Genomic DNA, 14501 nt, shown 5'->3' on the forward strand with positions numbered 1-14501 from the left:
CCATCCACCCATCCATCCATCCACCCATCCACCCATCCATCCATCCATCCACCCATCCATCCACCCATCCATCCACCCATTCATCAATATTCATCTATCCATCCATCCATTTATTCCTACATATGATGGTTAGTTTGAAATATTAACTTTCATACTTTAGAGTCACCTAAGAGGAGACTCTCAATCAAATAATTATCTAGCTCAGGTTGGGCCTGTGAGCATGTCCGTAGGCAACTGTCCTAACTCTTAATTGACCCAGAGCCCACTCTGGGCTGCACTATTCCCTACGCTAAGTCCTGGGCTGGATAACAGTGAAGAAAGCTTGCTGAGTCAGGGAGCAGCAGGTTGAGACTATGGCTCAGTCTACCAGCTGAGCCACATCCCTGGCCCCAACGAGCCATCTCTCTGCTCTTGGCTGTGAATTTTATGTGACTAGCTGCTCAGTTGCCTGTCTTGACTTCCCCTGCATAGAATACAGCCTGGAGCTGTGACCCACAATAAACCCTCCCTGTGCTGTCCTTGGTCAGGGTACTGTGAGTTCAGTCTCACAGGGTACTGTGAGCTTAGTCTTTGGCATGCTCTTTCCAGTGTAGGGCTGCCTGTGCTGTCCTTGGTCAGGGTACTGTGAGCTCAGTCTCACAGGGTACTGTGAGCTTAGTCTTTGGCATGCTCTTTCCAGTGTAGGGCTGAACACACCATCAGGTCCTGCAGCAAGGACATTCCACACAGGTTTGTTGGTTGGCTTACATATCAGTTAGAAGTGAGTACATCAATTTCCTTGTGCTAAAGTGTCAGAGGGAGCATTTAAAAGGATAAGAAAGGTTTTAAGTCCCGTGTTGAACTGGGGAATCTTTTGGTCTCCCAGTGAGCAGACCTGTACCCTACTTCAGAGGATTTGTTTCTCAAGAGGAAGGGATCTCTTTCTCCCTTGTAATCCTGGAGCAGTGAGTGGTTCCTACCAAAGGTGTTCAGGAGAAGCACCTTGGGTTTTGTTAAAAGTACAACAGGCTGGAGGAGGCCCACCCTCTCCTATTTTAGAATGGCTGGAGAAAGTCCTGAGAATCTGCATGTCTGTCAGTTCCCTAGTGATGCTGACCTTGATGCCTTGAGCTCAGAGGATTCTTTCTAGAACCTAGACTCTAGCCCTTGGCCAGACTTTGTACAGGTGTCCCTCCAAAAGACGGGTTGCTTAGTCTCTTCCTGGGACCTCAAGCCTCAGGACTGCTGTGGCTCTGGCTAAGAGCCCAAGAATCTACATTTTAAACAAATTTCCTGAGGATAGTGTGATAGATGCAAGTCCAGGAATCCAGAAAGATGAAGTACCCAGGGTGAGGAGGCCTCAAGGGAGGTCCTCAACTTGGGAGGTGGCATGGTGGCATACAGCAGTTTAACTGGTCCCTCATGTGAGTGTCCAGGCATGGGCCTCATGCAGGCAGTGTGCTCTGCTTACCTTGCAGGTGGTACAGCTGCCCTGTGCTGTGCTGCCTCGTGATGTGCTGCCAGTAGGCACTGCGGGGCAGGGGCACTACGGTGCTCAGCGAAGCTGCCCGCTCGCTCTTCTTCATCTGGAGCTGGGATCAAAAAGAAGAGAGAGGTGACTCAGCACGACAGAGCCTCAAGGAGACCCAAGGGGCAGTGTGAGTGTCAGGACCTGAGTCAGAGGACAAGAAGACCGTCAGAACCACAGAACCAGCTGTCTACACAGGAAGGGTCCACTCGTGGTGGTGGGCAGTCCCTGGCTTCACCTGGTTAACAGCTCCATGCTTCTTCCTGTTGGCAACATAAACTTCCTTTTGGGGTCCACTCTCCTACTTGGCTCAACAACTCTGGCCCTCGTCAGGTGACCTTACCACCGGCTCTGGAGTTAAGCCGGTCACCCATGCCAAGCCAAGATGATGTAGTTGTCTCGGCTTCTATTACACAGGGAACAGTCGGTAGAGGTGAGCTAAGGATTTGTGGTGATTATATTAGTTGCTTTATCCTCTGGGTCTAGACTATTTCCTGACACTTAGTAGGTATGCAAGGAACGGGTGTTGCAGGAAAGTGTCTTCTCACGAAGGGAGAAAGGGAAGCAGAGAACGTCTTGGAAGAACAAAGAATGTGAACAGATGCCAATAAGAGCAAGGCAGTCAAGGAAAGAGAGCGAGGGCTAGAGAGGCTCCCAAGGACCAGGGGCCAGCGGGGCTAGAGAGGCTCCCGGGGACCAGAGGCCAGAGGGGCTAGAGAGGCTCCCGGGGACCAGGGGCCAGCGGGGCTAGAGAGGCTCATGGGCACCAGGTGCCAATGGGGATACAGAGGCTCACGGGGAGCAGAGGCCAACGAGGATAGAGAGGCTCATGGGCACCACCCCAGATTTCTCAACAACCTGAGCCAAGGACCGCTTCTCCGCTCAAGATGGTTGAGTTAGATCTGTCGCCAGGGTCAGAAAACAAAAGCACCCTGTCTGCTTGGCCACCATGCCTTCCCTCAGCTGTCCCCTTGTCTAGGTTCCAAGGAAGCAAAGGGGCCAACACTGCACAAGAATCTGGGATCTTGAGAAGATCGGAGGCCGGCGTTGCCACAGTAGGGGGCCCAGCGGAAGCTGCAGAGAAAAGCAGCCAGGACCACATGTAGAAGAAGGGTTCATGCAAATGTGACGGCATCTGAGCACACTGGTCCCGTCTGAGCGCTGATCTCATGAGTCCACAGTACAGCCTCATTGTGCCAGAACACACATCACTGTTTCCGAATTTGATACCCTGAGTACTTGAGCACTGGGTTAGTCATTGTAGCTCTTTACAAAAGAGACCATATTCATCAAGACGTGGATTTGTGCACGATTGTTCATCAGTATTACTTAGTGATCAGCAACAGCTGGAGGTCACTCAAGCGTCCCCCAGTCCAGGCCTGAGTAGTTGCTCATAGATACAATTGGATACTTGGTAACAGCTTTCCCTGCGAACGGAAGAGTTAAGTAACAGAAAAGGAAACAGGTGGTCGTGACAAGAAAGAAGCACAGCGGACCCCAGATGTCACGTGAAAAGCCTTGAGTCCCCGCCCTGCTGGGCTGTGTGAGAATTTGATGAGAGGAGACATGCTTACCCCTTGCCTAGGAAAAATCTAAGCACAGGGAAAGGAGCAGAGGTGATGATGGTGATGGTGGTGGTGGTGATGGTGATGATGGTGATGGTGGTGGTGGTGACGAACAATTCAATGATGACTGACAACCGTGAAGATGGTGATAAGGAGTGGTTATCGACAGCAGACATCATACGATGGCAATATGAAGCTGGTCCTGATGACGGTGTAACAAGCGTGAGGTTGATAGTGAGGATGGTGATAGGCAGACCGAGGTGATAAGGATGGTGACCGTGACCCACCAAGCCCATTTAGATTTTCTCTTAAAGAAAGGAACTTCCTGTACGTGTGCCTTCAGCCTGGGTGTTTTCAAACACGATGCCCGCACATTCTCCAATAAAACCAAACAATATTAAGCTTCACACCGGGGAGACGGAAACTCACTGCAGCTCGTGAGACTCAACTTGCAAAAGAGATAATAGGCAATCACTCAGAGATAATTTAATTTATATGTGTTGCTTCCCTGTTGCTGGCTTGAATTTCTGATCCCAGTCATAACTGCACAGTTACCAAACATGTCCCCACATGATGTTAGAAAGCGCAGGGGTTTATGGGGCAGCGTTCCCTAAAAATGGACTCTGAGATCGAAAGGTGGGAAAGGTGAGCCAGCACTGAGCCTCGAGGAAGCGCCTGCAGTCTTTTCTGCCCTCAAGAAGAGTCTCCCAGAAAGAAAAGAGAAGGAAAATCAACCTTCGAGTGGTGACATCTGACCTCATTTACACGCAATGAGAGGTGAAGGGAGAAAGAGACGAATGTGGACAGCTCAGGGATTTGATTTTCATAACACTAGATTATACTTAATATAATAAAATTCTAATATAAAGGAAACCCTTGAGAAATAGCAGTCATTTCAGATTATTTGCTACATTGCTGCAAATATGTTTGGATGGCCTGGCGCTCTGGCGGTATTTTTAGAAAGCTTATTTATTTAGTAACAAGAATGAAATGACACTGGTGTCATGTTTTGTGGAGAACAGCACAAAGCCTGGCTTCTCGTTCCTCTCTCAGCCCTTTGGGGGAAAAAAAAATCCAATTCCATGAAAGGAACAGTTTCTTAAAAATTGCCCTTGGAGAAAAATGACAAGAATGACTTGTGTCATCGGACAATGTGAAAACAACTGGATGGTCCTTTAAAGGTGAGAAGATCCTGGAGACTCTGGATCCAGGCCACATGGAGACAGCGTGGTGGGGATGGCTCGAGGTGGGGAGGGCTCACGGTGGGGAGGGCTCCTGATTTGGGGAGGGCTCTCGGTGGGGAGAGCTCACTTGTTCTTCCATGCTTCTCCCTGGAGTTCACACAGGCAAAAGGGTCAGTAGCCTTGTGTGTGACTGGCGGGAATATCAATTAGCAACTGTGGTGGAGGATTGCATTTGGGTAGCTGGAGAGAACTGGACCTTTCCCCTTTATAAAACACTCTCCATACGTCTGTATCGTTTGGCTGTCTTCAACCAGCTATCTGATCCTTGCACATTGGGAAAATAAGAATCACCTTGAACCTTGCAAAAACAATGGGAACTTCTGCTATGTGGACAGTGGCATTCCTGGAAGACTTTTCCACTCACAAAAATATGGAAGCATCAGATTAGGGGGTGGTCGGTCGCTAGAACCACATGCTCGTGTGCAGACAGAATCACCATCACCCTGTGGCCCAGCTTGGGCAGTCAGGAAGCCTGGACCAGGTTTATAAAGGACTACAGAACATGCAGGGAACAAAATCTCAGTTGGAAACGCTGGCTCTTAATTTCTTTTCCTGTTGCTGTGATACAAATACTCTGACAAACACAGCTTAAGGGAGAAAGGGTTTGTTTTTCCTCACAGCTCAAGGTTCACTTCAAAAAGATAGGGAAGCCAGGGAGGTGGAGGCTTGACATGGCTGACTACATTAAATCCACAGTCGAGGAACAGAGGGGTGGATGCTGCGGCAGACAGGCTCAAGGTCTCCTTTTTAGACTCTCCAGGATCCCCGCCCAGGGGAATGGTGCCGCCCACAGTGGGGGGCCCTTCTCACCTCAACACAATAAAGATGATCCTCTGGAAGACAGGACCAGAGGCCCATCCCCCAGGTGATTCTAGACTCTGCTGAGTAGGTAAGTAACAGTAGCCACCGCAGCTGACCTGAGGAGGTCCAGGCGATGAGGATAGAAGAAGTGGTATTTGCAAGAGGCAGGCGTCCGTGGGCGTGTGTCTACAGGATCGCCTGTTGCAGTCCTCACCAGGGTAGCCCTGGGTGCTTTGCTAATCCCGTTTACTGAGAACTACCGTCCGGGCTTTGTCTATGTCACATCTGAGTTCCCTTCTTTAGAGAAAAGTCCCGAGCAAAGCTTCCCAGCTTCAACTCTACAATGTACCTTCCTCCAACTCGCCCAATACACCTGAGCGCCACGGGAAGGGAGGCAGGGTGTGACAGGGGATGGACTGTATATCCTGCCTGACCCATGCAGTCACAACCCATCTCTCCCAACACACACTCTGCTCTGCTCTACGTGAAACAATGGCCACGAGGAAATCATGGCTTCTCTCCCTCTCCCCTTCTCTCTCTCTCTCTCTCTCTCTCTCTCTCTCTCTCTCTCTCTCTCTCTCTTTCTCTCTCTCTGATGTACAGTGAGTGAGTCATGAAGCATCCAACTTGAAAGAATTAAGCCCAGGATAAGGAACCAAGTGTTGCCAAGCAACCAAAATGCTGCTAGGGAGTGGTGTTCCCTTCTCTTCTATACTCTAGTCTCAGGCCTCCCAGCCTCCCCCACCACCACCTTCACCTCTCAGCCAATTCCAACTGTGACAGATGGACGCCACTGCACTTCTGCTTCGAGGGCTGAGGGCCTCTCCACTTCTCAGACACCTGACTACACCCCCACTTCCCCCACCCCTCCCACACAGCCTCACTTCACCTCCCCCATCCTCCACCCCTCCCTCCTGCCGCCCTGAAATCTGCTCAGGCTACACCTCTCCACTTCTCCTCACAGGGTTAGCCAATGCTACCTCACCTCAGACCTGGATTATTATTCTTATCATGTCATCATTTGCTAGTGCCCCTCATGTGCTCTTCCACCTCCTGCAGATCACAAATTCCCTGTACCCTCCCCCCCGACACACACACACACACACACACACACACACACACACACACATACACACTTCCCTTTATACCATAGGGATGCACACAGGGCTCTTTCTAACCCAGGCTGGTGGTGCTGTGCAGCGTCATGAAATACTCAAGGCAGTCAGTCAACCAACCTGTACGGCCACGGCATCTCGAATGTACTACAAACGCCATGCTGCCTGAAAGAGTTGTTGGTTCTTCCAAGTCTCTCTTCCCAGGGTTGTAGAGAGCAGTCAATGAACCATAAATGCGTTAACAAAAATATCAGTAGAGGCTGGAGATAACGGCTCAGCAGTTAAAAGCACTGGCTGCTCCTACAGAGGACCTGAATCCCATTCCCAGCCACCACAAGGCAGCTCACAATTATCTGTAATTCTAGGTCCAAGAAATATGGCGCCCTCTCCTGGTCTCCATGGGTACTGCATGCACATGGCACAGATGTAATAGGCAGGCAAAACACCCATATTCATATAACAAAATAAATAAACCATTCAAAATAAATCAGATTGTCAAAAAAATTGAAAGCTGATCTGATACATAGGATAATTGCACTTGGTGAAAGAAGCCACTATAAATAACATCACATTTATATATTTTCATTTATATGGGATTCTCAGGAGAGGTGAATCCCTGGGGGAAGTCGATGTTCTCAAAGTGCAGAAGAGACAGGGTTTTCTTAGGAGGTAATGAAAACGTCCTGTACTTGATTGCAGCCTCATAGTTCCAAATGTAAAACCGCTAACTACATAGCTTATAGAGGCGTGTGCCCGTGTTCTATAAACAAGGATGATACGTTGTGCTCCTACCTCAAGGAAGTCCTCATCAAAGCCACAAAATTATCTAGCCATACCTACGATTCAAGCTGCTCAGAAGGCAACTTGAGATTGTGGGTTAGCGCTTAGCTTCCCCTCAAGTGGTGTCAGAGAAAGTTAGAGCCCAGGCACATTCTAACCATTTGACATGACGACACGGAACTGTCATTTGCCAAGTTTGTGCTTGAGAATGTCACGATTGAGTTACCACCTCAAAAATGCAGAGATGCAATCTCATAAAGTCTGTGGATGTTTACTGAGCTGCATTCATAACTATCCTTGGCTGTATGCAAACCTCAGGCTCTGGATTAGACGCTCCTTCTCCGGAGACCTGAGTGGCAATGCCTTAGCAAGTCCTTCAGTAGTCCTCCCAACACTTACAGTGAACCTGTCTGCCAAGGTCCCTTCCTCTAGTGAGAAAATCCCACTAACCATCTTGGGAAAGAAAAAATTCTAATGGTCCAGCTATTAGGCCCTCACAGGACCTGTAACAGCAGCTGAATCTCCCAAACCTGCCAAAGGCTGTGGGCTCTGAACTCCTACAGTCTGACAGGAACATGTTCCCTGTGTCTATCAAGACTCTAAGCCCAGGAGGGCACAGGGGCCTGGCTGCAATCCTCCCCCATACTGTCCCTCTGCAGTAGAGCTGTGTGGAGAAATGGAACTGCATAGCTAGGTAGAACTCTGTCTGCTGCAGTCACTCCCAGGATACAGGACTCTGGTCTGCACCTACTCGGAAGCAAATGTGCATGGGGGAATGGCTTTGACTCAAAGTCTGAAAATCGCCCTTCTTGGGCTAACTGACTTCCTCTGGTCTCAGTCAGAAGTAACCCAGGGAGGACTCAGGCAATGACTGTGTGTAAACAATACTGTCCTTGTCCATCCATTCTTCCTGGTCCTGAGGGGATGGATGGCTCGAGGACACTGTTGGGCAGTGGATCACATGACTCAAGAGCCATCCTTGTCTCTGTGTGCATTTTCCATCCAACAGGCTTTAAATCTCATGTGATATTTCCCTCTCCTTTTCTTTCTTTCATTCTTCTTTTCCTCCCTCCATGTCCTCCTCCCTCCTTGGCTCCTTGATTGCTTCTTTAAGACAGGTGCTCTTGTGGCTGATACTGGCCTCAAATTCACTGCATAGTCAGGTGTGAACTTCTGCTCCTCTTGCCTCTTCTCCTAAGTGCTGAGATGACTGGCATGTGCTACCACATCTGATGTATGTGATACTGGAGACCAAGCCCATGGCTCCCTTCATGTTCCATAGGTACTCTACCAACTGAGCTACATCCCCAACTAAGCCTGTGCAACTCTGATAATGTCCTCGATTGTGTCTGAACATGTGTGTGTGCATGTGTGTATATGTATGCATATGTGTGTATATGCATGTATGTTCACATGTGTGTTCAGATATGTATCTGTGTATGTTGAAGCATATGTACATGCGTGTGCACATGTGTGTGCGTATGTGTGCAAATGCATGTGTATTTATGTGTGCATGTGTGTTTATGGATATACGTGTGTGCAGATGTGTATATGTATGTGTGTGCATGTATGTGTGTTTATATCAAATTTCCAGAATGTTTTAGGTATAAACTATAGCAAAGGTAAGCCAGATGAGACAACAGTCTGAGAGAGAGACAGAAGGGAGGGGAGAGGGGAAAGGAGAGGGAGGAAAAGAAGAAAACCTCTCAGCTATTTCCCTTTCTCCTTCTACCCCATGTTTAGCTGTCTCTTGGCATCCACCCCCCCCATCCTGGCCATTGGCATCTCCAGTGTCCTTCCATTTTCCTATCTGTGACACAAATTTCCCCCACTTTACCCTCCAACTCCATGCTCCATGCCCTGGTTGATTTGTTGTCAAGTTGGCATTCCCAAGGAGGTGAACCTCCATTGAGGAGTCTCATCCATTAAATCAGGCTGCAAAGCGTTTTCAGGTTGCTGACTAACAGAGCCTACTGTGGGTACAGCTCCCAGGCAGGTGGCCTGGAGTATAAGAAAGGTAGTCGAGCAAGAGCCAGGAACAAGCTAGCAAGCCACACCCCTACACGGCCTCTACTTCAGTTACTGCCTCCAGGTTTCTGCCTTGAGTCTCCCTCAGTAATGGATTATAACCTGTAAATGAAATAAACCCTTTCTTCCCCCGTGTTACTTTCGGTCAGTATTTAATCACAGCAACAGACAGACACATGCTAAATAAATTAAGTAGAATAGAAAGAATGAAACCTTTCTGAACCTTTCAATGTACTTACAGAACAGTTACAGAAACAGGAGTCAACTACAGGAGAGGCACCACGCTCAGATTCCATTCCTACCCGAGAAGGCTTGATGCTTACTCTCAAAGGCAACTCAGTCTTTGTATCTGAAAATATTTTGCCTGGCAGCAAGAGGGGGAAAGTATTCCAATATTTGTGATATTTATGACCTGTTCCTAAGACTTGTGATATATTGTGCTCTCTCTCACACAATTGATATATTTTGTTGTGTTTAAGACGTACGGGAGTATATCTATGGCAGATCCTAAATCAGCTCCAAGCAAGCAACAAAGAAAGACAGATAAAGCCTGTGAACATGCTGGTATATTTCTTGTCTATCTGTTTTTAGAAGTGGACATAAAGGAGCTCAAGAGATGGCCCAGTGGTTAAGAGCACTGGTTGATCTCCCAGAGGATCTGGGTTCAATTCCCAAGTACCCACATGACAATTCACAATTGTCTGACTCCAGTTCCAGGGAGTGCAATATCCTCATATGGCCTCTATGACTGCTTCACACACATGATGTACACACATACATCCAGGCAAACGCTTACATACATATAAAATTAAAACAAATGAAATCTCAAAAAATAAAAAAAGGGTGTATACAGCTCTTGCGGAGGACTCAAGTTCCAATCCCAGCATCCACTACTGAGCAGCCTAAACAACTGCCTATACTTCCAGTTCCAGAGGATCCAGCACCTTCTTCTGGCCTCCCCAGGCACCTATAAGTACCTGTGCATACCCACACAGAGACACACAGACACACAGTCGACACACAGACACACAGACACACATGGTTAAAAATAAAACAGAGTACGTGTGATGCACTGGTCCACACTAGCTGATAGACAGGCACAGTTACAGAACACCCTCCCTTCACATGTTACTCAGCACAGGCAGGTCCTAACACCTTTGGACCTGTTGTGTTCCGTGATGACACCGCCCACACCCTGCACAGTAACTTATGTTGCCTGATTCCTGGCCACATTTTATTTTTTATCTCTTGGGTAAGACTCTGCATTTTAAAGTAACCCACTCTCCTTTCTGAAACCCTTTGCTCGATGTCCCCGGTTTTCATCCAGAGAGCCAATACTGAGACTGCAGCTCCAACTGCCAATTTTCAAACGGGTTTTAAATTTTAATCTTAATTTGCACATTAAAATGGTTTTCCACTGACTCGAAAGTTACTTTTAAGTGTTGCTGCACTATCACAGAAGCAGTGACTTGGTGACTTCGGTTTTGTTCTTGAAGAACCTTCAGGTTGTTGTGCCGCAGACTAAACTGTAATCGCCAGGAAGGAAAGAGTCCAGTCTTTGGGAAATCATAGAAAATAAATTTAAAGGCCAGGAGTAGCAATTTCCTAGGCAGGGTCCAGGTGACAGTTTGTCATTAGCATGGATTTAAATACTATCTAGCCACAGTCTGGGCTTCCTAAATATGTGCTCATTCCTATAATCGTCCCTTAATATATAGTATATTATTATAATATATATGTAGGGGGGTTAGTCACTGGCAATGACATCAGACATCTCTCAGGGGTCTTGGAAGCTTGGAATGTACCCCTGGAAGTATCGGGACATTCTCATACTTGTGAGAATTTATTAAGAAATGTAAGACCAGCCAGGCAGTGGTGGTGCAAGCCTTTAATCCCAGCACTTGGGAGGCAGAGGCAGGCGGATTTCTGAGTTCGAGGCCAGCCTGGTCTACAGAGTGAGTTCCAGGACAGCCAGGACTATACGGAGAAATCCTGTCTCAAAAAAAAAAAAAAAAAAAAAAAAAGAAAGAAAGAAAGAAAGAAAGAAAGAAAGAAAGAAAGAAAGAAATGTAAGGTCAAAGGGGTACATGGGATAATTGAGTTCAGGAGAGATTCAAAGAGGTAAACTGGAAGGGCAAATTCTTTGGCATTATTTTCATTTTATGTCATGTTCAAATAGAAATGAATTAATTTCATAATAAGTCCCAGCCCTTTCCCCACGTTCACCACCCGGTTCATTGGCTGAAAGGACTCAGCAACTCTGAATAACCACTAACGACTGAGAGGGTGTGTCTCTCTCCCAGGAACAGGAAGGTGGGGTGGGTGGTCATGTATCCAGGAAAGGACTTAAAGGGATATGCATTCCACAAAGTATGGTGGTGCGACAACCTCCCACCCATCTCACCTCTAGTCCCCACCCTCCACTCTCCTCCAAAGGACCCTAGCAAAGGAAACTAGAAGTGAAAAAGAACGTCAGAAAGAGCTCTCAGAGGATCCAAACATAATCTCAAGTCTCCAAATGGAAAGGACTGCTCACTTATCTCAGGATGGGGAATGGGTTTTGAACCAGATCTTAAAGGTCATGTTTACTTCTACAGAATCCAGACCAGATGGTCACCCTCAAACAAGAACAAGAGTCTTACCTGAGAGATTTTTTTTTAAAGGCATTGAAAACCAAGTGTCTGCTCAGGTAGCTGCAAACTGTGGACCACACCCAACACATCTGCACTTCCCAGGTTTGTCAAACACCCCAGCAGCTTCTCGCTAATACTTCTTGTAGACACTGGTCAGGCCTTCGGGATTGAGATAAATACCCTTGTTCCGGTTCCTACAGGCTCTTCCCCCTTGAAGAGCAAGCTCATTCAATCAATACAAACTACTTAAAATGCTAATTGTTCAGCTAAGTGACACCAACCAATTCTCTGGAACCCAGGAGACACAGATAATGCCAAACAACTTTCCTGTGATCTTTGTGGGGCAACTTCAGGGTGTTGGGGAGGGGGGTCAGTGGGTACCAAGGGACACGGAGATCAGCTTACCAGCTTTTGAGCACACTCCTCCCTCTGCTGGCTTAGTATTCCATGTAAGGGGTGTTATCGGGATCTAGTGCTTTCAGTGAGAGAACCCACAACCTGCTCTTGATTACCTAAACACACAAGACATCAACATCCACAGTTGGGATAGAACGAAGGTAAATGAGGCTCATGCAGCTGGGTTAGCCAAGTAGGAAAGTGCTCAAGTTGACACTCTGCTTTCCCAAGCAATGATGTGTACACATAAGGAACCTTGAGCCTTGCTATGGAATTTTTGTCCCTGTAAAGTGTGTTAAAGCACAAACCCCAAGCTTTCCATAGCTCCCACTTGGCTCTTGGCATTTGAGACAGTCACCATTCTTAAGGGTACGCTCCATCTTCTGCCTTGTCATCCTGGACCAAGGAGTCAGGTCTTTGAACTCACTGTGAAGCCTAGTTCTCAGCCTGTGCTTCCTGTGCTGGAAACCTCTAGAAACGGAGATCCCAATGCTACCAGGAAGGCACTTGCTCAGAGACACCGGTCTATTCACACCTGCAGAAATGAAACACAGCGAGCAGGACCTGGTGATTTGCTGCTGACCAATCCTGGCACTGAACTCCTGACAGCAAGACTGAGAGCCACAGCGCCTTCCAGGCCCTCAGCTCTGGCAACACCAAGAGTTCACCACACCACACCACACAGAGGTTCACCATCCTTCTCCACTGAATTTACAGGAGTCTGCCACAAAGTGTTCCCCCCTCTCCAGTGACACTGACGGCAAAGTTCTGTGTCCTTGTCTTCATTCTCTACTTAGGAGCCAGGAGCCATTGTGCCTCAGTGGCCTCCTCTGCAAAATGGAACTGGTATCCTCCAGGAGACACAAAGCACCACTTGCGGTTAGCACACACCTGTAATCCCTGCCCTCGGGAAGCTGAGGCAGGATCTCTGGTTTGAAGCCATCCAGAGCCTCCTAGCAAAGGCCTGTCTCAAATGCCAAGCAAAATTTTTAAATTGTTAGGTGGAGATATTGTTAAGAAGCCTTCGAAATCTTTGTGTTTGTATCCAGCGACTGGTGCTGTTCTTGGTTTGGGTCACAGACGCTTCTTTTTTGCAGTGGGCAGCAGTCAGTGCAGAGACTGGTGACTAGTCAAAGTGCCTGGAATAAGTGATCTGTGAGTGGCTAGCCCTGAATGAGACAATGTATCCACCTCTCTGAGGTTCAGAAAACACCGTGGAAGAGGGGGTAGGAAGAACGTGTGAGCTGGGGGATCAGAAAGTGCGGTAGAGAGCTGCCTTCTTAACATGTGGCGTGGCTGTTATAAACATGAACTCAAGTCGTCTGGACACGGCATGCCACTACAATCATGAATTCACAGCAGCTGTGTTGCCTGCACAAGATTAAGCCAATCAATATCCCAGCATGGATGTGGCTGGTGCTCACAGGGGTCCATCCCTAGCTGAGGAATTGCTGGCAGTTGATGGTTACTGGGGGAGGGGAAGCCATTCTTTTAAAGGGTGTGGCCACTGGTGGGTAGTTGGCCCCACAGCCATAAACCTAACAGTAGGTAAGAATCTATATGCAGAAATACACTGTAGACATTAAGCAGTGGAGAAAGTATCCCTATGTTCCCATTGACAGGATAAACAAACTTGTTATCATCCAGACCCTGGAATATCGCTTAGACACCAATGCTGACAAATGGGCCAGGCAGCAAATGGATTTCCAGGCAATACAGTCCCAAGCCCCAGCTACACAACTCTGATGTTTCTGTGAGCAACAACTCCAAAGGCATATAAATGAATAGAAGCATAACCACACTGCAATAAAACTTTATTCAATACGCTTATACTCTAAGCTTTGACCCTGAGCCACAGTGGGGACACCTGAATTTGAACTCTACTGTGTGATTTATTTCTATTTTCCACTAACTATCCCTTGTTAAGTGAGAAATTCTACAGCTAAATTTCATATAGGCCACATGATACTGTTTTATAAAGCTGACAATGACCTCTAAAAACCCATTCCTCTGTGTGTGTGCACACACACACACAGAGATAAAGATTTCTGTGTGAGATCGTGTGGGACATGGGTCTTTTCCTTCCTTCCTTTCCTTCATGTGGTTCTGGGGTTGACCCCGGGGTCCCACATTCTTTTCACCTGCTCTCCTGATGCGCTAACTACAACCTTAGCTTCTTCGACCTTCCATTTTGTGTCAGAATCTTAGCATATCACCCTAGTTGGACTCGGACTCTCTCTAACCCATCCAGTCCTTGAAAGAATAACCATCGTGTCTCAGCCCCCCAAGTAGGTGAGACTACAGTCCTGTGCTACCAAGCCTGGCTACACTAAGTTTTAGGAGTTTCTAATCAAGAAAGAGTGTGGGAAATGAGTTCCATGCACACAACAGGAAGAAGGAGAGGCAGGACTAAGCATGCATACGATCATAAT

General features: G+C 47.5%; 1 protein-coding gene across 2 annotated transcripts in view; it reads right to left on the reverse strand.

Moving 5' to 3' along the window:
- Window positions 1-14501, reverse strand: part of Dok5 (docking protein 5) — a 147476-nt gene that overhangs the window by 7185 nt on the left and 125790 nt on the right. Inside the window, exon 7 of one of the 2 annotated variants that reach the window (XM_028769740.1) lies at window positions 1451-1571. In XM_028769740.1, the coding sequence (XP_028625573.1) occupies window positions 1451-1571 (121 nt within the window). The remainder of the gene's footprint in view (window positions 1-1450; window positions 1572-14501) is intronic. The other variant, XM_028769741.1, reaches the window with a different exon arrangement.

Source organism: Grammomys surdaster, unplaced genomic scaffold, assembly GCF_004785775.1.
Source record: "Grammomys surdaster isolate TR1022 unplaced genomic scaffold, NIH_TR_1.0 193, whole genome shotgun sequence".
Lineage (NCBI taxonomy): Eukaryota > Metazoa > Chordata > Mammalia > Rodentia > Muridae > Grammomys > Grammomys surdaster.